Consider the following 25,563-nt stretch of genomic DNA (forward strand, 5'->3'; position numbering starts at 1 on the left):
ATTTATCATATTTTACTTGAAGGTCTTGCACTCCCAATATCGCGAACAAATGTCATTAATGTTTATACGCATGCGATATATGTTACCTACGCAACATTCATCAATTCATTCGAATTAAGGTTACATTCGTATAATATTTTTCTCGTTGGAATCTACTTGTGCAAAACTAGCAAAAGAGAAGATCTATTTCAATAGCAACCATTCGCGAGAAAAAAAAAGAACTAATATACGAATATTGTTTTTGTATTATAATTAATGTTATATTACCAATGTAAGAAATATGTTCGATTTTACCTGATCCTTTATTTTTGCCTGCCAAATAATTGATATGAAAATAAGCAGGTTTTGCCGAACGATCGGAATACTCTATCTGTGACCTGTCTATTAAATAATACGTATAAGATACCTTTTTTATACTAATACTCGCGAAAATCATATGATTTTTGCTTTTATCTTGTACTTTAATGCGCTTTTCTCATTTGTCCTGCTTTATAATAAATTTACTAAACTTTTGTTAAAGTCCACGTTTTACTTTAACAAAATTAATATATCGATCTCAATCATATTTAAAACCCAACTAGTAAACTACTATTAATTAATAGTAGCTCATATATTTCATGGTAAATACATCTTATAATTAGTATTTGCGTATTAAGTATTATGTTTATTATTTACAATTATTTTATACTTATTATGAACAGTTAAACATTTGTGGCGATTGCTAAAGTCTCAACCAATCGGACTGGAAAATATTAGGTTAGTACTTACAACGTCATGTCACGACCAATGATCCACTTCTTGGAGACCTTTCGATTCTTCTGAGTTTTCAATCAACTGAATAATAAAATAACCGTGAATTATAAGATAAAATCTTACGCTCAATATTATTGGCGTAATTTGATTCGTTAAAATCTACCCAATGATATTCTCCAATCAAAATTCGAGAATCTGTATTCATTTGTTAGAACGTATAACGTCTCAATTGCGCGGTATAAAGTGAAAAGAGAAAAAACCACAAAGCGGTTTCAAAGATAGAGGATCCTAAATAATCATTTAAATTTATTAAGCTGATATTTTAAAAACAAGGTTAGTGTATTATAAGAAACTAATACGTGTGTGTATATATATATATATATAAAGTATACGTATTTGAATAATGTAAATAAAAATTAATAGAATATGAATTATTAAGTTTCATATCGTATTATTTGTTTAATTTTAGGAAATCTAAAATGTCTCGAATACGTCAATTGTCAATTTGTGGTGTTCGGAATTTTGATGAACAAGATCAACCGAGAATACGTTTTACGCGTCCTTTAACGCTTATTCTTGGACCAAATGGTACTGGGAAAACAACTTTGATTGAATCATTAAAATTTGCCACAACCGGTGACTTTCCACCAGGTTCTGATAGAGGAAAAGCATTTATTCATGATAAACATACTTCAGGCTCTCGTGTAGTACGTTTATAACGACATTTACTAGCTTTCTTTTTTAGAAATAGTATCATAATATTAAACTATAATATTATTTATGATAGGTAAAAGGCTTCGTTAAAGCTGAATTTGTTAATGCTAATGGATGTAGTTACACGATTTGTAGAACAATTGAATGTTTACATTCAGGCACAACGTCAAGATTCAAAACTGTAGATAGTACGTTAAGTAGGAGAGAAAAGGGTACAACCAAAGTAATTAATCATTTAGATATCTGTAAAACACATTCGTGATTATATATTTTATTGTTCTATTTGTATCTTTTATATTTTTCAATATAGGCAATATCAGTTACAAATCGATGTATAGATATAAATGCAGAAGTAATATCAGCAATGGGTGTTTCCAAATCAATCTTAAATTATGTGATATTTTGTCATCAAGAAGAATTTAGTTGGCCTTTAGATGATGGAAAAAAATTAAAAGAAAAGTTTGATGAGATCTTTGAAAGTGTTAGATTTAACAAGGCCCTAGAAAATTTTTTAAAATGTATTAAAAATATGGAACAGGGTTTACGTGTTTTTAAAGTACAAAAAGATGCATTGAAAAATGTTGTTAGTGAAGTAGAAGACAAAGAGAAAAAACGTCAAAATGCAAGGGACAGATTAGAAGATACTACAAATGAAATAACAACAATCAATGAAGAACTTGAACCTATAATGGAAAAAATTCGTGAAATTGAAAAAATGGATGCACAGCATAAAACTTTAGTAGCTGAAAAAGGTAGGATACCTCTGTTAATTATATAATTTAGATTTATAATTTAAAAAAAAATGCTAACTCATTTTTTTTATAGATAAGAAGCAATTAGAATATGATATCAACAAACAACAAATTGAATCTTTACAAGAGAATATACAAGTTTTTGAAGGAAGCATAACTGAATTAACTAACCAATTAGAACAATATGATAGTAATTTATTAAAGAAAGCTTCTGAAATAACAGAGGTATATATTTGAAAATTTGATCATAGTTTGGTATGAAATTTTAATCTAATTTATTTAGTTATTGATCATTTGTGTAATTTAAAAAAATATTAATTATATAGGTAGAAAAGCAGTTACAACAAATTGCATCGAGTGAAGTCAAGATAATAAATATAATAACAGAAAAAAGAATTTCTGTTGGTACATTAAAGCAAAAAATGCAAGATCAAGAGAAAAAAATTGTTAATCGTAATAAAACGCTCAATAATATGTTATCTAAATGGAATATGGAAACACTAGTTGATAAAAATACATCTGATATTGGTATGGCTATTATTATACATTTATAATGTCTATTCATAATTTGTTAATAATATTAACAATAAATTATTTATTTGAAGAAATAGCAGCCCTTGTTAAAAACCTTGATAATAAGATAGAAAATCTTAAGCATGAAGCAGAAGTAAAAAGGCGGAAGCGACATGAAAAAGAGGAAGAACTCCAGAAAGAGATTGATGTACTACGTTCTGAACGTTCAAAGATAGAATCAGAAATGAATATTAAAGATAATGAAGTTACTGAAACAAGAAATCAAATAAATAAAATTCGAACTGAAATTACTGAGGTTAGTATTTATTAATTATTTTGCAATGTAGTAAAGAATATTGGCACATATATATATCTGCTTAAATTGTAGATCGGAGTTGCTGCTAATAAATTATGTTCTGTAGAAGCAAAACTTATAGATATGAATAAAAAAATTGACGATTTATCCGAATCTTGTGATGTTAATAATGTAAAAGAACAAATAAATGAGGAAACTATTACAAGAGATGCACTGGAGGTAAAAATAACTTCTATTGATGCAGAGATAGAAGTTTTACATAAACATGCTGCATTGCAAGCTGAGATGGCATTACATAAAACAACAATGCAAACAAAAGAAGAAGAAGTACAATGTTTTAGAAAGGAACATGAAGATACAATTAAAATGTTGCTTGAAAGTGACACATTACCTCATACCAAGCTAAAAGATAAATTGGATCCAGTACAACAAAAATTAGTATGTTTTTAATTTTTTAACAAATGTTTTTCAGTATGAAATAGTCATTGATCGTAGTACAATAGTGTATTATTAATTTGTTTTAGATGGATCGTATAAAAACAACGACTCGTGATATACAAGTAGAACAACAAAATTTAGTAACTATAAAAACGACATTGAAATATAACGAAGAAGAACTTCAAAAGAAACAATCAGAATTACAGTGTAAGTATTATTTTAAAACAATAAACAGATTTATATACGTGTGTGTAATTATAATATGTTTTATAAATCTCATTTGTTATTTAATTATAATTCTGTTTTTTAGCTAATAAACAGAAAATATCTTCTATTTGTGATTATAAAGATTTTGATGAAGTGTTATTGTTACAATCAAAAAAAGTAAAAGATTTGCAAGATAAAAGAGGAATGTATGCATATCAAAGTACTGCTTATAAAGAATATATGAAGCAATTCAAAAAACAAGATCCTTGTTGTCCTTTGTGCCATAGAAATTTTGATGAGTCATATAATATGGATGCTTTAATAAAAGAAATGGAAAATGACATCGAAAATCAACCCGAAATTCTTAAGCGTTGCGAAGCTGACTTGAAAATGCAACAAAATAAATATGATACTATGTTACAATTAAAACCAATTATAGAAAAGATAAGTCAATTGGAAGATGTTGAAATACCTAAATTAGAGTAAGTTATATTAATATTTTTTATTTTTCATTTTTTTGCTGAATATGCCTCATTAAATTCTTATTTTAATGTAAAAATTAGAGGGAATTTAGTAAATACAAAAGAACAATTGACAAAGCAACAAGCAAGTATACAAGAAAAAGAAAAGTTAAAAGCTATTCCTGAAGATATTTTGCATAAGTCCAAAAATTTATTTGAAAATATTATGCTTTGGGACCGATTAATAGATGAGATGGATAATCTTAAGGAAAAAATACTTAATATCGAAGATCTAATGGCTAAAATAGGTATGATGAAATTAGTAAAAGACTATAGTATTATTATATTTATTGTATATCTTATTTAGGAGCTAATAGCACTGTAACTGTCTCTGAGGCACAAGCTCATCGAGATTCATTAAAAACTTCTTTAAAGAAATCTCGCGATCAAATAGAGCATTTACAGACAAAATTAAATACATTCAATGAAAAATTGCAACATGCTCGGGAAGAACGAAACATTTTATTTGAAGAACAATTAAGAATACAATCGGATATGCAAAGATTAAAAGAATTGCGAGATAAACAAACGGAATTATACTCACGGCAAGTAACATTGATAGAATCAGTGCAAAAATTACAAGATAGATTTTCATCCGAAGACAGCAAGTTAGAAACAGCTGTTTGTCAACTGGATCTATTAAAAGTATGTATTTATATTACTTACTAATTGTGTATACACAATTATATAATTTTATTATATTTAATTTTTACTTAACATGTAGAAAGAAAATTGGATAAAGGACGAGGATGACAGAAAAACAGTAACAGAAAAAGGAAGACAATTATTTGAGTTGAATAAAATTCAGAATGAAGTTAATACTTTCGATCGATGTAATGTTCTTGATGCTTTAACGAATTTAGAACATGATATAAAAACTTATGAAGAAAAAATTATTGAAAATAATGCTGAGAAAAATGAATTGCAAACAACGATTAAAGATCTAAAGGATGATATCAGTCATCAAGAAACTCATAAAAGAAATTTAATTGATAATCTTAAATTACGGAAACTTCAATTAACTGCACAGGATTTAGAGCAACAATGTCAAAATTTAAATGAGAAGCTCGAAAATATGAATTACAAACGAATGATGGAAAAGTGGCAAAAGTACAAAAATCATGAAGAAAGTTTGTTACGAAAGGTAAACTATTTAATAAATAATCACAAATGAAAATATTTTAATTAAAGAAATGAAATATATAAAAGATCATATAATTTTAGAAAAATGTAGCAAAGGGAAAGCAAGAAGAATTAGAAAGGATATTGTTGCAATATACTGAAGAACTTAAGAAGGAGAATTATAGATTTGCTCGTAAGAATTACATGGATAAATGTATCGAATTAACGGTAGATACAGTGACATTTTTTTTATTGCATTTTTTCTGAATAATGATCAATATTTATAATTATTGTGAATAATATATAATTTAGATACAAAATGAAGCAGTGTCAGATTTAAAAAAATACTGCAAGGTATTAGATGCTGCAATGATGAAATATCATAAAGAACGTATGGCGACCGTAAATAAAATAATTAAAAAACTTTGGAAAGCCATATATATCGGGAATGATACATCTTCTATAGAAATCCGTACAAATGATACTGCAGGTACAGCGTCTGGACGCAGATCTTATAATTATAAATTAGTCCAGATAAAGAATGGAAGGGAAATGGATATGCGAGGACGTTGCAGTGCAGGTCAAAAAGTAAATAATTTTGTCCAAGATAATAAGTTTATATTTTATGTTACGGATACTACATGCACTGATATTTTAGGTTTTAGCATCAATTATCATAAGACTTGCATTAGCTGAAACTTTTTGCAAAGATTGTGGAGTTCTTGCTCTTGATGAGCCAACTACAAATTTAGATGAAGAAAACATGAACAGTTTAGCGGATGCTCTCAATATGTATGTACATGTTTGTTATAATAGTGAATATGTGTGTGTGTATATAAATGATTTTTTACAGGATTATAAAAATGAGATCACGATATCAAAAGAATTTCCAACTGATCGTGATTAGTCACGATGAGAAATTTTTAGTAAAACTAGCTCAGCTAAATAATAGCGTTGGCTATCATGAACTTTATCGTAAGGAAAAGTGCGTTTTTATTCTTTATTATATAGGATAATATATTGTATACGTATAGATATAAATGTTTTTTTTTTCCTTTTTTAGTGGTCTATCATCAATTCGATTTCGTACAATGGGAACAGATCCCTTTCACGAACCAGATCCTAAAGAAGAACTTTTATTATCTGATGTGGAGGAAGATGGAAGGAATGATAACTCCCAACAAATACAATCGAAAAAAAGAACCCACGATAATGGCAAAAAGGATGATGATAATCACAATAGACCAGCAAAGAAACGATTTGTTTGTAATTTTTAAAAGTGAGAAATTGAGAGAATACTTTTTTGTTACCATATTTGTATTACATATTTATAATATAATATGTATTTAATTATTGCATAGCAATATTGAAGTGCTTATAATGTTTTTCATTAACAATAAGAGATGTATTTTTTATGAATATTTGATATTTCATTTTTACAAAAAAACCACTTTGTTTAATTTTGATACATTATTTTATATGTAATATGCATTGTTTATTAAATTCCCCTAGTTCTTATACCACTGCCGGTAATATAGTTTCGCGGGATTTGTGTATTTGAAATATTTGTCCACTCTATACATGTAATATGGTTCGTGTATGTACAATGTGACAATTCTACAAGAATATTATTCGAGTATTACTATTTCGAAAACGGGTGCAAAGCGGATTATAATGTGTAATAAATTTATGTTAATAACATAAATGTTTTATAATATACGTATGTATAAATAAGAAACACATTATATGTGTTTATATACGCATTCTTGTATTGATTAATTTACAAGGTGTAATTGTTGTCTTTGACGTAAGTGGTATAGTCTGTCAACATGATTAATTAATAATAATATTAATTGTTCATTAATTTATAAATCATGAAGCATTATTATAAACATGTATAATATACAAATGAATTGCTTTCGGACTACAGCAGATAACCTTTATCAAAGTGTTCATCCTTTTTATTCCATATTTTTTTGGTTATAAAATCAATTTGTATATTCGCAAATCTATATATAACATAACGACAAATCTATATTTTACAGAACAAAAAACTTAAATCATGTCCGAGGCATTAAATTTGCCATGTGATACAATTAAAAAATTACAAAAACGAGCATATGTTAACTATGAAGCAAAGAGCCTTAATGATATATTTATTAGGCTTCCTCGGATGTATACGAAAGCTTACGAAAACTTAGATAGTAATGAAATAGAAAAAGATGAGACAGCTTTTATATTTCTCACAAGATGGTTAAATACTGTGAAGTGGATAAAAAATAAAGATGAAAAATTGTACTTTCAAAAAATAGATATTAATCAGGTTAGATATATACCTATATATATATATACATATATACATATATATATATATATGTATGTATATATATATATTAAACATATATATTAAATAAATATATACATATATATATATATATATATATATATATATATATTAAAATAATATATTTCTAATATATAATTAAAAATCATAAGTAATTAATCTAAACATATTGCTATATCTGTTTTAGATAAAAAAGACGGAGCAATTAATTAAAACATTATCAGAGAAAATAGTAGCACACTATAGTCAAAATTTAACAAAGACAGTTTTTGATAGAAAGGGTTCCATAGATAAAATGGATTTAGATATGCTTCCTTCTACAAATGAAAAATGTAAAGTATTTTCTGATGTAACATTGAAGTTTCCAGAAACACCAACAGATGATCCATTAAATACAGAAATAGAAGAATTTATACCTTGTAACCAGTTATATCAAATAATGCGAAAAGAAGATCCAAGGTTTTTAATAATTGATATTAGACCACAAACTGATTATGAAATGTCAAAGATAAATACATGTAAATGTATAAACATTCCAGAAAATGAAATTAGTGAAGGGTAAGATTTAAATTATTTTAAATTAAATAAAACTATAACATAAAAAATAATATAAAACTATATTTATATTATGATTTAGTAAAACAGCAAGTCGTTACGAAAAAGATCTTGCAAAAGACCTAAAATCAAAAGAACTTTTTCGTACTCGTGGATCACGATATGTGGATATACTAGTTTTATTGGATTGGAAAACAAAGAAAGAATCATTATTATCTTCTAATCCTCTAAACATATTTAAAGAGACATTACTGAAGTGGGATCCAGCTACAAAATATAAAAAGATAGTGATATTGGATGGTGGTTACAATGAATGGTTAATGAGATATCCTGCATATACAACAAATCCTAATGTAACAATTTCTGAAACAGATGAAGTGAATAATGATATTTTGGAAGATTTTGTGTTGGACAGTTATCCTATCTGGGTAAATAATGATGATGAAAATACTGTTAAGAAACAATCTCAAAGTAAATCTAATTTTATAAAAGATAAGAGTATCATACAAGATTCTTTGGATGACAGACAATTGCTTAACAATTTTGAAACTAAAATAAGCAGCACTATATCTTCAACTTTGTCCAATAACAGTATCAATTTATCAGTACATTCACCAGCTGGCAAAACTACTGGCATTTATAAATCTGTATATGGAGAAAGTATAATTCGAGACAAAAATATTCCTTCCAAATTATTACAACATAATATAACTAAACCAATTATTGATAGAAGTAACAAACCCACTTCAGTGAAAACATCTGATCCTAATTCAAAAGAAGTGTTACGTTTGATGAGAGAGTTAAATGAATCTTATAGAGAAATGGAAAAGCTTGTACAAAAGATTTATGATACAGAAACTTCTTTGTATAATCAAAATATAAAAAATAAAGGTTTTAAAGAGGATTCAACCATACACACAGATTTGGAATCAATGAAATCTGAACTTAACATATTGGTAAAAATACTTTTCTTTTTTTTTTCTAAAAGCCATTGAAGTGAAAAATTATGTATTTTTAATATCATATCTTTTATATTTCAATTGTAAATTTACATACTCTTTTTATAGCAAAAAACTCATAATAAAAATGAGAAAGAGTTAAATAAATATAAGGAAGTAGGTACAATTCAATTCTCTAATGAGGAGCAAGAAGAAAAAAGCAAGCTCGATTTTAATTTTCATAAAGTACGGCAACGTTTGAAAGATATTAGTGGACATAGAAAACGATTGCATGAGTAAGTATACAAATAATAGTATTATTTCTTTATTATTATTATTATTATCCTAATATCTTATGATACATATTCTTTACTGTTAACAGAAAATCTCTAGAAAAAGATCATAAAGATATATCCATAAAACAAAATGACAAAGATATTCATATGGAACCTCTTAAAACTGATAGTTCTATCAGTAGTGGTTTAGAACGTTCACATTCTAGTCCAAATTTAATGCAAGTAAGTTATATATTTATAATATATATAAACTTAGATTTATACAAATCAATAAGAGGTGAATAATAAATATTTAAAAAATTGGAAAGTATTTTAAAAGAGATTTCTTGCATGCATGTAAAATATATAAATGAAAAAAGAATGAATCATTTCATTTTTATTTGTTGTTATTTTCTTATGGTGTATCTTGGTTTTTATATTAAATTTGGCCCATCTATATTGGATATAGATGAGGGATCATAAGGCACCGGAAGTAGATAGATCTTCTAAACCACAAATTTCTTCACAATACCAACATACTCGCTTTAATAATGAGACTAATAGAATTCAACGTTTTAATTGGGGAAGTATTGAAGAAAAGTTAACTCCTATTCATGGGAATGTAGTAAGTACCTTATCATTAAAATTAGAAAAAATCTTTTGTTATGTTTGTTAATAAAATTTATATCCAGCTTGCATAGTAAATAGTCTCTTTGCTTTTTAAATGATAAAATTTAGCTTGATTTAAGATTTCAATGCAAAAATAATACAATTTATTTTGTTAACATACAAAAAATAGAAAAGCATGTGATTTTTATTTTTTTATATTATAATTTTTCGAAACTATTACATAAATGCTATGACATTTGATGTTTATGCGATTAAAGGATTCAAATGAAGTCACGTTTTGAATATAACTAAACTTTAAGCGTCCTAAGCAATTATCTGATTAGAATGAAGTCTGTCGAAGTTTTTTTCTCTCTCACGCGCTCGCTTTTTGCTATCGCTCTCGCTCTCTCTCTCCTTCCCTCTCTCTTTTTCTTTATTTCTTTCTTTCTCTTTTTTTCTTTCTCACTTTTGTATTCACGTAAATACGTTCATATGGTAGTAGGAAGAAGAACGATTCTGATTATATATTTTAGTATATATATCCACATTGTATATAGATATATACAGGATATAGTAAAAATTAGTTGGTCAAGTACGTTATGTTATATATATTATAAAGAATCGATCTATCTACACGTGTGTTTATATATATATATATATATATATATATATATAAACACGTGTGGGGTTTCTCAATCCAATCTATTCGCCCACACCGGTTGTTATCATTTATACACGTGACAGTGTTCAAATATGTGCTATTGTTCTTAATAATTTCTTAGTTCTTATGGAATTTATTTCGTGATATCATCGTGGATTTTTTAATTATTGCAATGTTATGTTTTGAATAATATAAATTGTTTACATTGACACGTATAGTGCACAATATATAGTGTTTTGTATAAAAGAAAAATGTTACAATAATGGTTTATTTGCATGCAAAATTCAATCCACAACAAATTGTTAGTTATTTTAAAAGAGTAAGTATATCAGGCGAAACAACAAATATATATTATAATATTCTGTATAACAATTTATTCCAATTAGTGCACTATTATGATATATTTAAATTTAAAATAACTGCATTTGTATTTGCATTATTATTTTTTTATAATTTATTTAGTAATAGTAACAGATAATTGAAATAAAATATTTTATTTTTTTTTAATAGCATCCAGGTATAACTGGACTAAAGAACTTAGGCAATTCTTGTTACATGAATAGTATTATACAGTGCTTAAGTAATACACCAAAGTTATCAACATATTTCATTGATAATTTATATGCTGACGATTTAAATAGAAATAATGAGAATGTTTCACAAACTCAAGTTGTAACAAATGTTGCTGAAGTAATAAAAGCACTTTGGACAGGACAGTATAAAAGAATATCTCCACATTGTCTAAAGGTATATTTAAATTGGTGTATGTTAAATATTAATTTGATTAAAAATTGCGTTTATTTTATATTATTTTATAGTTAAATACTATGAAGTACTATGATAATATATATATACACAATGAAATTTGTTTTGTGATAGGTGGCCATTGGACAATATAAACTTCAATTTAGTAGTTATGAGCAGCAGGATTCTCATGAATTTTTGACATTCCTTTTAGATTGGATGCATAGTGAACTTAAAAAGGTAATATTATAAATAACATGCACTTTAAATATTTATATTTATACTGAGTTGACTTGCCTTTTGTTTATAGAAAGTTAAAATACAAGCTAAAATGACTATTGCTGAAAAAGAATGGGATAAGGCTATGGACTCTCAAGAATCAATTATTTCTGAATTATTTTTTGGACAATTAAGGTCAACCATTACTTGTAGTTCATGTCAAAAAGATAGCACAACATATGAGACTTTTAATAGTTTGACTATGTCATTGCCACATACAAATAGATGTACACTGGATGTAAGTTTAAAATATAACTAAGCATTAGTACTTAATTTCTTACTGAGATTTCACATTGGATATTGTTCTAATGTATCCTTTATTTTTATCTAACTATATTTATAGGATTGTATACAAAGATTTGTAACTGGACAAAAAGTACTTGGATGGAAATGTCCTAAATGTCAAACACCACGTGAAGCAACAAAAAAATTTGACTTTATAAAACTTGCACCTATCATTGTAATACATCTAAATCGTTTTGCGGAGAGTGGTGGATGGCTTGAGAAAAGAAATACTACGGTTGACTTTCCTTTGAAAGAATTTAATTTAAAACCATATCTTATCACAGATCATGATGCACCTATGAACAATGCACGTTTTTGTACTTATAATTTATATGCTATGTCTAATCATTATGGAACAATGGAAGGTGGTCACTATACTGCATATTGCAAAAACAATGTTCAAAATAAGTGAGTTTAAAAATTAATTATATATTTTTTTTTTTTTTTTTATTAAATATGTTGGAAATTTTGATTAATTTACTTTTTTTTTAGATGGTATAAATACGATGATCAAACCGTGACAGAAGTATCACCAAGTCAAGTCAAATCTCAGAATAATAGTGCCTATTTACTTTTTTATACATCTTTATCAAATACATATATTTAGTACAAGGATACGAAATTTGTTGTACAAAAAATTTGGCTTTTTGCTTTTTTTGGTTTCAGAAGAAATGTCTTTTGGCTATGTAAAATTATATTTTCTATTATAAGTTATAAAACAAATTAAATTTTGTATATTTGCAAGAAGATCATTGCAAAAAAGCTTATATCATTTTGCAGGAATATAAAAAGCTTTAGTGGTGCTGGAGTTCTTATAAATATGTAAATAAATAGCGAAGATATACATTGTAACTGTTTTATATTGTGATAAGTATACATCAAAGAATTCGAAATTGTGTTACGATGGGTCTTTATACTATTACATATTTAAGAAAATATTACTCTTCTTTTGTAGCTTGTACTATGTTTAATCATGGAAACAAGATAATTTAATTTTGTTATGCTCGGTTTAAACAAAAAATAATAGGAGAATATTATAGTATCTGTATATTTTTATTACAAATTAATAATTATTGTGTTATCATTTATTTTAGATTATATTAAATTTTTAAATTAACGTGCATTAAGACAAAGAAATTAATCAATGATAATAAAAGTATTAGGGCCCTGATAAAGTATAGCGAATATATGGAAAAAGATGAAAATTGTGTTTTTGAATAAAAATTATATATATATATATATATATATATATATATATATATATATATATATATATTGCTATAGCGCTGGATTCAAGAAAAAATATTACAATTAGATGTTTTTTTACGATTGCATTAAAAATAATATATAGCTAGTGCATAATTTGCCAGCTGCCTATTTTCTTTAGTGGTAAATGTCGTATACTATTCCATTTATATTTAGAAAATATATAACGACTTAATATAGTATTATTTTGCAGTAATGTATATAATGATTAAAAGTAAACAATTGTTAGAATAGTATTAAAATATGGTACAACTAAATTATATTTAGTTCCTAGCAGGATTATGTATTATTATGAAGAATAACTTTCTTGGAAATATATAATTACTACACAAGAATTATACATGTATAATGGTGAATGAACGAAAAACCAGACATAATAATGTTGCATTTTTCTCTGATCGCGTACATAAGTATCATTTTGTTTCTAATTAAGAGTTTCGTTTTTAATTTAACATTTTAAATTAATATAAGAAAAGTATTAAAAGACTTAATATTTAGTAAGGCAATAAAAGTGGGCAGTACCGTTAATAACGTTGCTAACGTGTACTACGGTATAGATCCCTAGAAAATGCCTTAATCAAAAACTTTTTACCATTCTTCTTTGCATAACTCTCGTTAAGACAATTTATATTTTATCCTTTAATACAGGAGACAGGAACGGAATTGCCAGTTTGTGCTCCCTTTCTTGGCACCCTCCATCGTCACGTCGGACCGTGCTAACTTTTTTCATATTTCAATTAGAATATTTTTCATTGATTTAAAGTCCGTGAGTACAAATATTAACGGCTTAACACAACAATAAATTCACGGTGTCAATGCTTTAGATTTTCCATCGAGAGCGATCGTAAGGAAATGAGATGGTTATAAGGGAGAAAGAAAGAGAAAGAGAGAGAGAGAGAGAGAGAGAGAGAGAGAGAGAGAGAGAGAAAAGAGAAAAAAGAGGGAGAAAGAGAAAACAAATCTAAGGATCGGAATATCCCCACCCATCTATGTATGCTAACTTTACGAGTCGTAGAAACTCTCGTAACATTAATCACCATTAGTTATCCGAAATCAATAACGCTCGTAAAAATGTCTACTCTCTGTTTACGAGCTATTTCTTTTCACTTTATATCGTCTCCAGACTGGCTGAAATTATTTCAAATTTAATTGCGGGACGATATCGTGCCTTCTCCATATCCGAGATCCGAGTACTCAGAATGAGAATGACATTCCTCGTTTCTGACGAGATGGATTTATAAGAATGACGTGATAATAAAGGATACGAGGAAAGATACGGATTTTGAATCTATAGTATATCTAAATCTGTTATATTGCCTTCACAACTTACCTTAATTTTTGTATATCGAAGTCCCGATTACACAAACGTGGCAAGTATGAATTATTAAAATAAAACGAAGAAAGTTGATGAATAAATTATTTGAAAAAAAAAGAAACAAAAAAGAAAAAGAAAACTTTCGTAATCATCCTGAATCATTGGAGATTGGTTTAAAGAGGTCACGGCTGTTTTATGAAAACAACAGGTACACGTATACAAGATAGACGATTAAGAAGCTGTATTTTGTTGATCGACAAATAATTGCATACAGGAGGCACACGACGCGTATGCTTAATGATAGATCGTGTTAACTTTATGCGATACAAACAGAGGTAGAAAGGCTAATGCTGCCAGAGATACGCGATACGATAGTACAATTATCATAATGTATAGGCCATTTATTAAATTGGAGATATAATACACAAGCGGTAGATAACACGTATGTATAATTTATACAATGCTTTCCCCTTCTTCTCATTTTATACAGATTGTCTCTACCGTTAATTAACAATAATTTATCTAATACTGTACAGTAATTGTTAAATAATCGATAGCCAATAAACTTAGACTAGGATGTTGAAATTGTATCGCTTTCGTTATTGCAGCGGACGCAGTTTATGTATACATATATATTTTTCATTTATTTCCCATCATCTCTCTCTCTCTCTCTCTCTCTCTCTCTCTCTCTCTCTCTCTCTCTCTCTCTCTTTCTCTCTCTCTCTCTCTCTCTTGCTCTCTCTCTCTTCGCATATCTTCAGGTGCACACTATGTGTGACGTTATCTCTCCCTTTTTTTTTTCTCTTAATTTGACCTTATCGTTTAGTCTCTAATTAATAATACCTACCCACCTAACTATGTATACCGAAGTCGTATTAAATACGTTAAATATCACATTCACGTTTATCGTATCTACAGAAATATACAAAAGTCTCATTCTTGGCCGAACTCGCTGGCGTTGAACTCGTTACGATACATTCACTCATCCGTTTCATCTTTTCATTTCGCATTGGTGCTGTTCATAGAAAGTTTACGCTTTCTTCGCGAGATCCGTATTACTGTGATTCATTCTATACTTATATTAAGCGGAATTGATCAAAACATTGATCGATAAACCATTGATTTTTTACAAAGATGTAACGTCATGTCGATTCTCGAGGTAGATGCACTATTCTCTTCTCTCTTGCTATTGGATAAATTAATTATATCGTGTTACTTATTTAAATGATTACAATGCAAAAGTATCGCCGATAGAATTGTCCATCGAATTCTTTCGAATAATTCTTTTCTTTTTTTTTATTTCCGACAGATCCAACGTAACAACTTAATCATAAAAAAAATGACTAAAGAATTACACGTTCGACATTTTCACTGGATTTGGTTGGACCATTCCTGAGATCACCGAAGAAAATGTTCTCTTGCTTTTTCACGGAGCATCGATTCTTTCTGTCGTCTGTTGAAATCTCGTAATTCAGTCACGCTAGCAAACAACGAAGCACCTCGAGGACGAAGAAGGAAGAAAAGAGAGAAGGTATTTGAACACATTCATGTACACATAGCCCCACGCACACACACAATCACACACATATGTACGTATATGTATATTAGCAAAGCTCTCGTTACATCTCTCCAGGAGCGAGTAAATCCGTGAAAAAGGATTTTCTTTTCTCCTCTCTTTTTCTCATTCGTTCGCATCAAAGATATCAGCTCTCTCTCTCTCTCTCTCTCTCTCTCTCTCTCTCTCTCTCTCTTTCTCTCTCTTTTTCTCTCTCTCTCTTCCTTTCTTATCTTCGCATAGCCACGCCTCTCCTCCTCTTCTTCTCCCATCACCGCCATTTTTCTCTTCCTCTTCTTTCTCGCATCTTTCAATGCCTGTACTGCTGCTCGAGTTCCCTTCTCAGCCTCTTCGCGGCCGTCTCGCTGCTACCATCAGCTTCGGCGTCACTGCAACCGTCCTCACCCTCCGCCACTATACCCTCAACCTCCTCTTGACGTCTCTTCGCCGTCGCCATTTCCGCGGCGTTCTTCTTCCGCCACTTTGTCCTTCTGTTTTGAAACCATACCTGAAACGTAGACACGTACTCGTATTAAATTCGCTATATAGTGATATTCAGGTGATATTTCCGAAGATATCAAGTTAACATTTTCTTAAGATTAATATTTCATCGGGGAATCATTCGAGTATAAGTGCTATACTCTTAACGAGCCTACCCTAAGAATTTGGTGAACGAATTCGAAAGGCAATAACCCGGAGGATAGTAAAACGATCGTAAAAAAGTAGTTACACGTAGGTGAGATGATCTTCGAGAAAATGGATGGCGAATCGAGCCGAAGACGAAATCGCTCGATCTTGAAAGTAAAAAGAAAAAAAAAAAACAAATAAGCGGTTTATATTGCCGAGAGTAATTAGTGCTGAGTTAGACTTAAGTAGACAATCATAATGGTAGTATTTAAAAATAAGAGAGAAAGAAAGAAAGAGAGAGAGAGAGGGAAAGAGAGAGAGAGAGGGGGGGGGGGAAAGAGGGCGAAAGATATCAGGGAAAATTCCAGGAATGGGCTTGCCGGAAGCGCTGCTAACTTAAGGTGCCCCTCTGCACCTATAAAGCTCGAAATACATAGTAGGAGTCTCTGTCCCCGCAACAATGTATTTAATTAACGTAACGGGTGTCAGGGGAGCAACGGGGAGGTAGCACCGTAGCGATTGCACCCACAAACCACCCCCGATCCATGGCAGCGCGGCGTAGAACCCCACTAAACTCCTCCTCATCCTCTTCTTCCACCACCATCACCTCTACCACCACTACCACCAACATCATCCTCTTCCTCCTACGCCACCACCCGCCAATCCGCACGCTTGTTCAATGGCCGCCAAGTCGAGAGCTTAAATTAAAGATATAAGCGCATCCTGCCTGCTTTCCTGCTTGCCTTCCTTTCTTCCTTCCTGCCTGCCTGCCTGCTTGCTTGCTTGCTTGCTTGCTTGCCTGCCTGCCTGCCTGCCTGCCTGCCTCCTGCCTCACTGCCTGCAGGAAGCGGTAAACGAATTAAAAAGTAAACGGCCCACCGTAAAAGTTAATAGCTGTTCGGATGAAAATTAAAACACTCGAGAAATTAAGATAACGTAGAGAAGAAAGAGATAGAGAAGAAGTAGAAGGAGAAGGAGGAAGAAAGGATAGACAGTCAGCAGGGATTGATCCCGCGAAGGTGAGTGTAAAAAAAGTTCTTCGGCCGCGAGAAATTTCTAATTTCTACCTCGATCCTTTCTCTTCTTTTACGCATCTGGCTACTTATTTTTACGATATCTTTCGAAAAAGAAAGCAATTATTGTTAATAACATATATATATATATTCTCTTTTTTTTTCAAAAAGACCATAAGATTTTCGTTCAATTAGATTTCCAAATTGATAGGAAATCAAGTTATAGCCCTTCACCGAAATGCTATCGTGTTAAATACAAGTCACTCTCCGCCCCTCACCATTCTCTTTCTCTCTCTCTCTCTCTCTCTCTCTCTCTCTCTCTCTCTCTCTCTCTCTCTCTCTCTCTCTCTTTGTTGATACGAACGAAGGGTAACGGTTTCACGCTAGGGGTCGAAGAATAAAATCGAAAGGACAAGTGACATGGACATTGGGGTAGTATAAAGCAGCACGTGCAACGAGAAAATATTTATCGTAATGAACTCCGAACGCGTAACATTCGTTGTTCGATGAGACTCTTATCGAATTCTTCAATTTTATAAAGAGCGTTTATTTTCTATTTTCCTATCATTTCGAGAAAAGGTAATGCAACGTTGTTTATTTAAGAGAAAGATCACCCGTTCACGCAGGTACATTGCAGTATCATTAATCGTTACTTTATTGTTATGCTGGCGCGTCATTACGCAGGAATGTCTCTTCACAAAGAGCAAAGAACTCATTCATATGTTTAGTTAAGACGAAGAATGAACGAAGCACGTTGGACTGTCCGTGAAGCGAGTTCTATGCGTAATATAATATATCAACTTTTTTCTCTCTTTCTCTCTTTCTTTCTCTTTCCTTCTATCTTTCTACCTTCGTTCCCCCGAACAGCATCCCCTTTTGAGAGAGCGACTCGTGTAAGTCGCATAGCCGCAAGCTTTTGACCCATTCGAGGATCTACGAGTCAAATGAGGGTGAATGACAATGACAGATTTAACGTATTAGACTCTTCCTCGCGTATATATAATATCGTATTGTACCTCCTCTCGAAATTCAGTCATCGAGCAACATTCCGTTATGACGGACGTAAGTGAATATTTTTCAACGAATAAATGTAAATACCTATCGTTTCGTATAAATTTTTACGATTCTTTTTTATTACAAAGCATCGAGGATAGTAACGAGGATGGTAAATAAAATAGATAAAAAGAATTGTAGATTTCATCGATTAACGACGACGAGGATAAGCGAATGAAAGTTTACAAGTTTTAAACGTGAATATTTAGCAAGTTTTCTCGAGTAGTCGAATATAGTAAGAAGTATTAAATCCCATAGATAGTGGTTCGCAAGAATGTTAAATCCTCTTGTTGCGAAAGATATCATCGTGTCAAAATGTAAATGCAAAAAAGGCCTTCCCAATGGATCATCCATCTTGTTTTTGAACGCATTAGTCACGCACACGTTGTCGTAAGCGGAGGCGGACGAAGGGACGACGTCCCCGCGCTGTTGCCTCACAACTGTTCGATTTATTAAATCAGGATTATCTAAGCCCATTACTTTGTCCTGTAAACGTAGACACAAAACCGCATTTATAACGGCGCAAAGCCCTTAAGGGCGGGGTTGAGGTACTGATTTCCGTGGCTGTCTACCACCCTCCTCTAACAGATAATACCGATAGCATCTGATCTCGTTGATATTGACGGACAATTTATCGTTTGCGAAAGATTAGAGAAAGCCTCGTGACTCAGGCTGTTGTAAAGGCTGTTCGTTTAGATTGTCCAAGGAGGAGACAGGAAAGCGAGAAAACAACATGTATATTTAAAAAGCGAGTTACCGCGTGAAGAACGCAACACGTGTCGTTAATATCCCGAGCGTGAATCCTCGATTTTCCGAATCGTTCTCTCTCTCTCTCTCTCTCTCTCTCTCTCTCTCTCTCCCTCTTTCTCTCTTTTCGATGTGCATCTTAACAAGCTTGAGTTATCGGATCGATATGCGAAAGTAGAGAAGTATGAGCTTGTAAAATATACGAATGTTCTATTGTAAAAATCTTTTCAAATCACTTCCTCGAAATCGAGAGAACTCGTTTTCTAAGCAAATATTCGAGAAAATCTTGTCAGTTATGTTTGTAGTGGTACGGAATGAGAGTAAAAAGGGAGAGAGATTTGACGAGAAAGGGGATGTTTCGTACTACGACGGAAAAAGAATAAAAGTATGGGGTACAATACAGGTAGGAAGGTGGTAACAAAGAATGAAAGGGGGGAGGAAAAGTTGAAGGGTATTTTGAAATGAGAAAGAGAGAAAGAGAGAGAGAAAGAGAGAAGTAGATAGAGAGAGGGGGATGGGGAAGACGTATGGAGAAGGATGGTGCGGAAAAGGATAGAAAAGGGTTTGGAGAAAAAAGGTAGAGATCGGTGAAGAGGGAAAAGAGAAAAGCGAAGTTTCGACAGGGAGGAGGAATATGGTGAATCGAGAGGGTGGAAAAGGAGAACAATGTACACGATGTAAATAAGAGTGAAAAAGAGAGAAAGAGAAAAAAGAGAGAGTGAAAGAGAGAATGAGAAAACTATGTAAAGCATATTTATAAATCGTTCGGAGTTATGCTCTTTTAATCTTAAAAATAAAAAATAAGTATAAATAAAGTGAGAGCGAATCGATTGGTAGAATAACGGAGATGAAAGAACTGTTCAACCTACAAACACGTTTCTTATCACGATACATTCTTCGAGAATCCAGATCTCGTCTTCTCTGTATTAGAAAGTGCATTCAACCTTGAAAATTTATCGGCGGTCCAATGAAACTATACCGTTTGAATAATAAGCGAAGTCAACGACGCGTAAGAGTTCGAAGTGAATGTCGCGAACGATCGGCTTCGACACGCATCATTAAACATTTCCTTCTTCGTGCTCGATTCTACGTCAAAATTTTTCCATTTTATACACACGTATATAAATATATATATATATATATATATATATATATACATATGTGTATATGTATATGTATGTATAAGTGTATATATAGATATGTATTCTCCGTAATCCTTCTGTGGATGATTCGGGAAATTTTGCGCCTTTTGCGATTCATCAAATACTACGTTACATCGTACAAGACGTCGCCCATATGACATACTCGATTTTCTTTTCTGTTTCTTTTCTTCTCTTTTTTTTCTTTTTACAATGAAATTCGAAATTACAATAAATTTCTAACCGAATCGTTACGTTAATAATAAACTTAACATTGACTCGGTCCAACCATCGTTGTTTCTTAAACTCGTTACCATTACGAAACGCATCTCGATGATCGAGATAACATTCATGGAGAAAGGGTTAGGATATCATCGTAAAAAAATGTTCCTAACAAAACGATAACCTATCGCATCGCGTTATATAAAACGTATCTCCGTATCGCCATGTAATCCATATTCAAATGGCTTTTACGACGCACGACGTGAATTATGAAAGGATGCTAGAGGCCGATACGAGTCAGATACGATTTACCATGGGGGTGCATCGAAATTAATTACGGTACGTTTTCGAGATAACGAAGACCTCGCAAAGAAATCAATTTCATTAAGTTTCTTCGATTCTTCCGTGGAGTTCATAGTTTTGTTCGTTTCGATATAGGCCTTTTTTTCTCGATTATTCCAACAATTTATCCATAAACAAAATTCTATTCGCGAGAAGCTTTCCCGAGATATTTCTTTTTTTATCCACACCGATATCGAGGCTAAACACGTGAAGCAATTAATTTCTTCGTGATTTCCCCTTAACGCTCTGGACACTGAGGCCCTTTTTTTTTAGTATAGGATTTACATTTACGCCATATGGTGTCGCGCGACAGACTACACACACAATTCGGCCGCACGGGATATAACGCAGCTTTTAAATACCTTGCCAACCAAATGCGTTTATCCTCGATCTCGTTTTCGAACTCTCGACAAGCGACTTTCGCCGTGGATGCGATTATGAGCGAATAAATAACCGTTAATACGATGCGTTATCCGGTCAAATACGCGTGTCCATTGTCGACCTGACGATCGTTTTTAAATCCGTCAAGTAATTATATGATTCTTTGCAATATTAAATTTTTGATAACACTTCTCCTCATAATCTTATATATCTTTTATATGTTCATTGTAAGGAAGATTTCAACGGACATAAATTTTCCTAAAATTTTTATTTAATATTCAATCATTGATATCTAAGCGATAACAGATTGAATTTTTGCGAATAAATATATAAGAAAGAGTAGAATTTTTTAAAAATAAACATCTATAAGGTATGATATTAATAGCACGTTTTCTTGGATAAAGTAAGAAAAGATAAATTTCCAAAGTATAAAAAGAAAAGTAAAAGAACGTTACTTTATCGTACATACGTTCACGATAAAATCGGACGAGATGTGCCGGACACGACGATAATTTTATAAATCAATCGCATACGAAGTAATCGCAAGACGTTCTCTCTTTCTTTCTCTGTCTCTCTCTCAACCGTAATATTACAAAGTGCTCCGAGCAGAATGTTTCTTCAAATAATAAGTAATGCGATCCACGAGAATGGCAGAGGGTAGTTGGCTGTTGGCGATAATGCGCTCCTCTGTATTCCGTTCTCGTAGCGCTTCCCCATATCGATATGTTTCCTCACCCTCCCCCGATACCCTCTCCGACCACCCATTTGGCTTTCGCTCGAAGATCAAATGGCTTCACCGATTCGCGTTATCCCCAATATTCTATTTTTATTTCGGAATCAAATTTCACAGGGCGAAACGTGGCGCGGCGAGTTGCTGGTGGTGGTGGTGGTGGTGGTGATGGTAGTGGTGGGCCGAACTGTGTGTTGGGAGGGGAGGTTGAGGAAAAGGGGGAGGTCAATTTTACGACTCTCTCGTACAAACCGAAAGATCTTTCTCGCGAATCCTAGTGAGGATGAGGAGGTTCCTTGCCTATCTAGATTTTGATTTCAATTGTGTCGCATACGCGTTATTTATTCGAATGATTCGTAGATCACGATTTTATCTCGAGTATTATATCTTTCTTTTTCTCTTTCTTTCTTAGTCATTTAATCCAGAGAGGTAAGAATTTAGGCTGATGGTACTAATCGTTTCTTATGCTCATTCTTTTCGTTGTTTCTCGTTACATCGTTACATCGTCATATTTGAAGAATAATTGATCTATTCTATTATATAGAAAAAGAAAGGATAGAATGTACGGACAGTCAAATCGTTGACTGATACTACTTAGTTCTTGTGTACTCGTAACAACACACAAAACGCTTTGTTATCGTGTGAAACATAGCTCTCGGCATGGAACGTTTATTTTCAATTTCCTCCTGGCTGAACGCAATTAGTCGTTGGTAGAGCAGTCATCATTGACTACCGCTTGCGACCCTAACTTAGCGTCCAATCGGAGCGAAGCTAGTTGCGCGAACGTTTATCGTGGACGACACCGTTATTCGCGTTTGTTGTTGTTCTCGATATTGGTTGATTTTCATAGAGCGATGGTCTTCATAATATCCTCGTTTCTCCTCGTATAATTAGAGATTAGATTATTAGATTGAAAGAGAGAGAGGGGGAGGGAGGGAGAGAGAGAGAGAGAGATGTATAAACAGCAGAATACGAGTTTATATATCTGGATTGCTCAGTGAAATAATCAATATTTTCTTTTCGATAAATGAACGAACTAAGAGTGTTGCTGACTTAACTAACATAAGAAAAGAGAAAAAAAGAGAAAGAGATAGAGAGAACTCATGAAATTGAGCATTATGGAGTCAAGTATATGTAGGCCAATTTTGAGAGAGAAAGAGAGTGAGAGAGAGAGAGAGAGAGAGAGAGAGAGAGAGAGGATAAGAGAAAGAGAAGGGGGTGAGGGTATGCGCGGGTTGAGGTGAATGAAGGGAACACCGTCTGCTGCCGTGATTTATCACGCCGTGCCATGCCGCGCCGCCGTACGTACATATACCACCATGATGATACATGGTAGTGGAAAAGCGGGTAGAGGAGGCCTTCGCTCGTACTAATTGACGTCATCGATATTGGTATCCGTCGACGAGCAGATTACTCCGCCGTAAACAACTCCGCCCTCCTGCAGCCGTGCATTCTGGCCGGACAACGCGGATGGGAGGGTAGAAAAGCCACGCCACTTTACTACTACACTACTACAATACTACTACTACTACTACTACTACTACTACTACTCTACTGCTACTACTACTACTACTACTACTACTACTACTACTACTACTACTACTACTACTACTACTACTACTAGTACTAGTACTACCACTGGCATCGCTATCGACGAGTAGACGTAACCGATCTACCCTCCTCCCCCTCCTTGTTGTAAGGCCTCCGTATCCATTCGACGACCCCACGTATTATCCCTACTGATCTCCCTCACTCTATCTCTATTCCTATCTCTCTCTCTCTCTCTCTCTCTCTCTCTCTCTCTCTCTCTCTGTCTCTCTCTCTCTCTCTCTCTTTCTCTTTCTCTCTTTCTTTTTCCTTCTTTCCTTTTCTCTTGCATTTGTTCATTTGAATTAGCCGAATACTTAACGTTACTTTTCAGCTAGTTCGTTTTACGTTCCAAAGTCGTAGAGTTTATTGACTCTACAATGGTATGCATTTATCGAGTGTAATTTCTCTCTCGTGGATAAAATAAAAGCTGGGCTTTAGGAGTATATGTATCGTTTTTGCGAAAAAAAGTTTATAGAGAGTATCGGATATCTATTCTTTAAAGAAATAAGAGAATAACTATCGTTTTTTCATTATCACTTTTGTATTCTGCTTTCTTATGTAATAGATATTTGATAAGGACCTCTTTAAGGGATCGCCATCTGCGATAGGTTTACTCGAGATCTTCTTGAAGATTTACAAGTCAAAATCATTTTCATCCATACTTTTTAGCCTGCCCCCATCTCGGTCGGTTGAATCCCCAATACCTAGCGACAACATTTCATAAATTTTACGCTCGGCACGTTCGCGCGACGCATGAATGATAAGTGTACGTTTTGTATTTTTTTTTTTTTTATATCTCGTTCTCTTCTTTTTATCGGTATTGTTTTCCTTCCTTTTTTCTTTTTTTCTTTCTCTCTCTCTCTCTCTCTCTCTCTCTCTTTATTGTTTTATTATTATCTTTTTTTTTTAACAGGTTTTCACACCTACACCATGAGTTCGACACTTTTTTCCCCCATCTTTTTCCCGCTCTCTACTCTACTCGTCACCCAAGAGTGAATCAGTGTTAAAGATCGAACGATAAATTAATGGAAAAGGTCCATTTCTCTATCTGTCAGTTCATCTCGTTTTCATATATCGTATATACGCACTCACATACATGCACGTAGCTTGACGTTTCGATATGCGTCTATATACGAAGGGTGTCACGGTCTTTAACTCGCAAATGCACGACGTTCACTTTGCCGTATTAGATTCTAATAGAGGGGAATAGCTCTCCCTTCTCTCTTCTCTTTCCTAAAAGCTCAGACTTCATTTCGTTCTCTCACTCTTGCTACTCATTGGCAGTTTCATCGAATTAAGAGAAATAAGAGGGAAAAAGTAATAGTCGCTAAATTTTCTATGCGATAATACTGATCTTAACGATTGATGTTATATCGTAAAAGATGATGTAGTTGCTCTAATATAGCATATTCGTATTCAATGGAAGATCACACAGTAAATATCCGAATCAAGCCTCTGTTGCGTCCATAACGTATACGGTAAAACGTTAATCAAGCAGTAATTAGGCCGTGCTTGCGTTATCATCGTTTAGGATGTGATCCAGTAGGCAATAAATGT

The 25,563-nt window shown here is 32.1% G+C and overlaps 3 protein-coding genes across 3 annotated transcripts in view; 2 read left to right on the forward strand and 1 right to left on the reverse strand.

Annotated features, from left to right (window-relative positions):
- The first annotated feature begins 727 nt into the window (after positions 1-727).
- LOC122637421 (DNA repair protein RAD50) lies at positions 728-7,143 on the forward strand. The gene is made up of 18 exons (XM_043829507.1): positions 728-1,086; positions 1,223-1,460; positions 1,541-1,690; positions 1,778-2,219; positions 2,293-2,444; positions 2,546-2,747; positions 2,825-3,048; positions 3,121-3,486; positions 3,573-3,693; positions 3,797-4,175; positions 4,257-4,462; positions 4,522-4,859; positions 4,939-5,358; positions 5,439-5,564; positions 5,649-5,924; positions 5,995-6,128; positions 6,190-6,321; positions 6,400-7,143. Exons 2-18 carry the CDS (start codon positions 1,233-1,235, stop codon positions 6,611-6,613), a joined length of 4,110 nt encoding a protein of 1,369 aa, XP_043685442.1. The 5' UTR covers positions 728-1,086; positions 1,223-1,232; the 3' UTR covers positions 6,614-7,143.
- LOC122637423 (ubiquitin carboxyl-terminal hydrolase 8-like) lies at positions 7,005-12,919 on the forward strand. Its single transcript, XM_043829512.1, has 12 exons — positions 7,005-7,143; positions 7,382-7,659; positions 7,868-8,238; positions 8,318-9,191; positions 9,303-9,469; positions 9,556-9,691; positions 9,918-10,073; positions 11,229-11,465; positions 11,598-11,702; positions 11,773-11,979; positions 12,085-12,434; positions 12,519-12,919. Exons 2-12 carry the CDS (start codon positions 7,399-7,401, stop codon positions 12,631-12,633), a joined length of 2,979 nt encoding a protein of 992 aa, XP_043685447.1. The 5' UTR covers positions 7,005-7,143; positions 7,382-7,398; the 3' UTR covers positions 12,634-12,919.
- A 3,209-nt stretch (positions 12,920-16,128) lies between these two features.
- The window catches only part of LOC122638112 (homeobox protein Nkx-6.2-like), a 22,681-nt gene continuing 13,246 nt past the window's right edge, over positions 16,129-25,563 (reverse strand). Inside the window, exon 4 of the mRNA XM_043830804.1 lies at positions 16,129-16,670. Within this exon, the coding sequence (XP_043686739.1) occupies positions 16,473-16,670 (198 nt within the window). The 3' untranslated portion in view covers positions 16,129-16,472. The remainder of the gene's footprint in view (positions 16,671-25,563) is intronic.

This window comes from Vespula pensylvanica, chromosome 2, assembly GCF_014466175.1.
Source record: "Vespula pensylvanica isolate Volc-1 chromosome 2, ASM1446617v1, whole genome shotgun sequence".
In the NCBI taxonomy this organism is placed as follows: Eukaryota; Metazoa; Arthropoda; class Insecta; order Hymenoptera; family Vespidae; genus Vespula; species Vespula pensylvanica.

Excerpts from the sequence above, each read along its gene's own strand:
- LOC122637421 (XM_043829507.1), top strand. The coding sequence starts at position 1,233 with ATGTCTCGAATACGTCAATTGTCAATTTGTGGTGTTCGGAATTTTGAT. Across the intron at positions 5,925-5,994 it reads GTTGCAGTGCAGGTCAAAAA|GTTTTAGCATCAATTATCAT; the intron begins GTAAATAATTTT and ends CTGATATTTTAG. Across the intron at positions 6,129-6,189 it reads TTAGCGGATGCTCTCAATAT|GATTATAAAAATGAGATCAC; the intron begins GTATGTACATGT and ends GATTTTTTACAG.
- LOC122637423 (XM_043829512.1), top strand. The coding sequence starts at position 7,399 with ATGTCCGAGGCATTAAATTTGCCATGTGATACAATTAAAAAATTACAA. Across the intron at positions 9,470-9,555 it reads CATAGAAAACGATTGCATGA|AAAATCTCTAGAAAAAGATC; the intron begins GTAAGTATACAA and ends TACTGTTAACAG. Across the intron at positions 11,980-12,084 it reads CAAATAGATGTACACTGGAT|GATTGTATACAAAGATTTGT; the intron begins GTAAGTTTAAAA and ends CTATATTTATAG.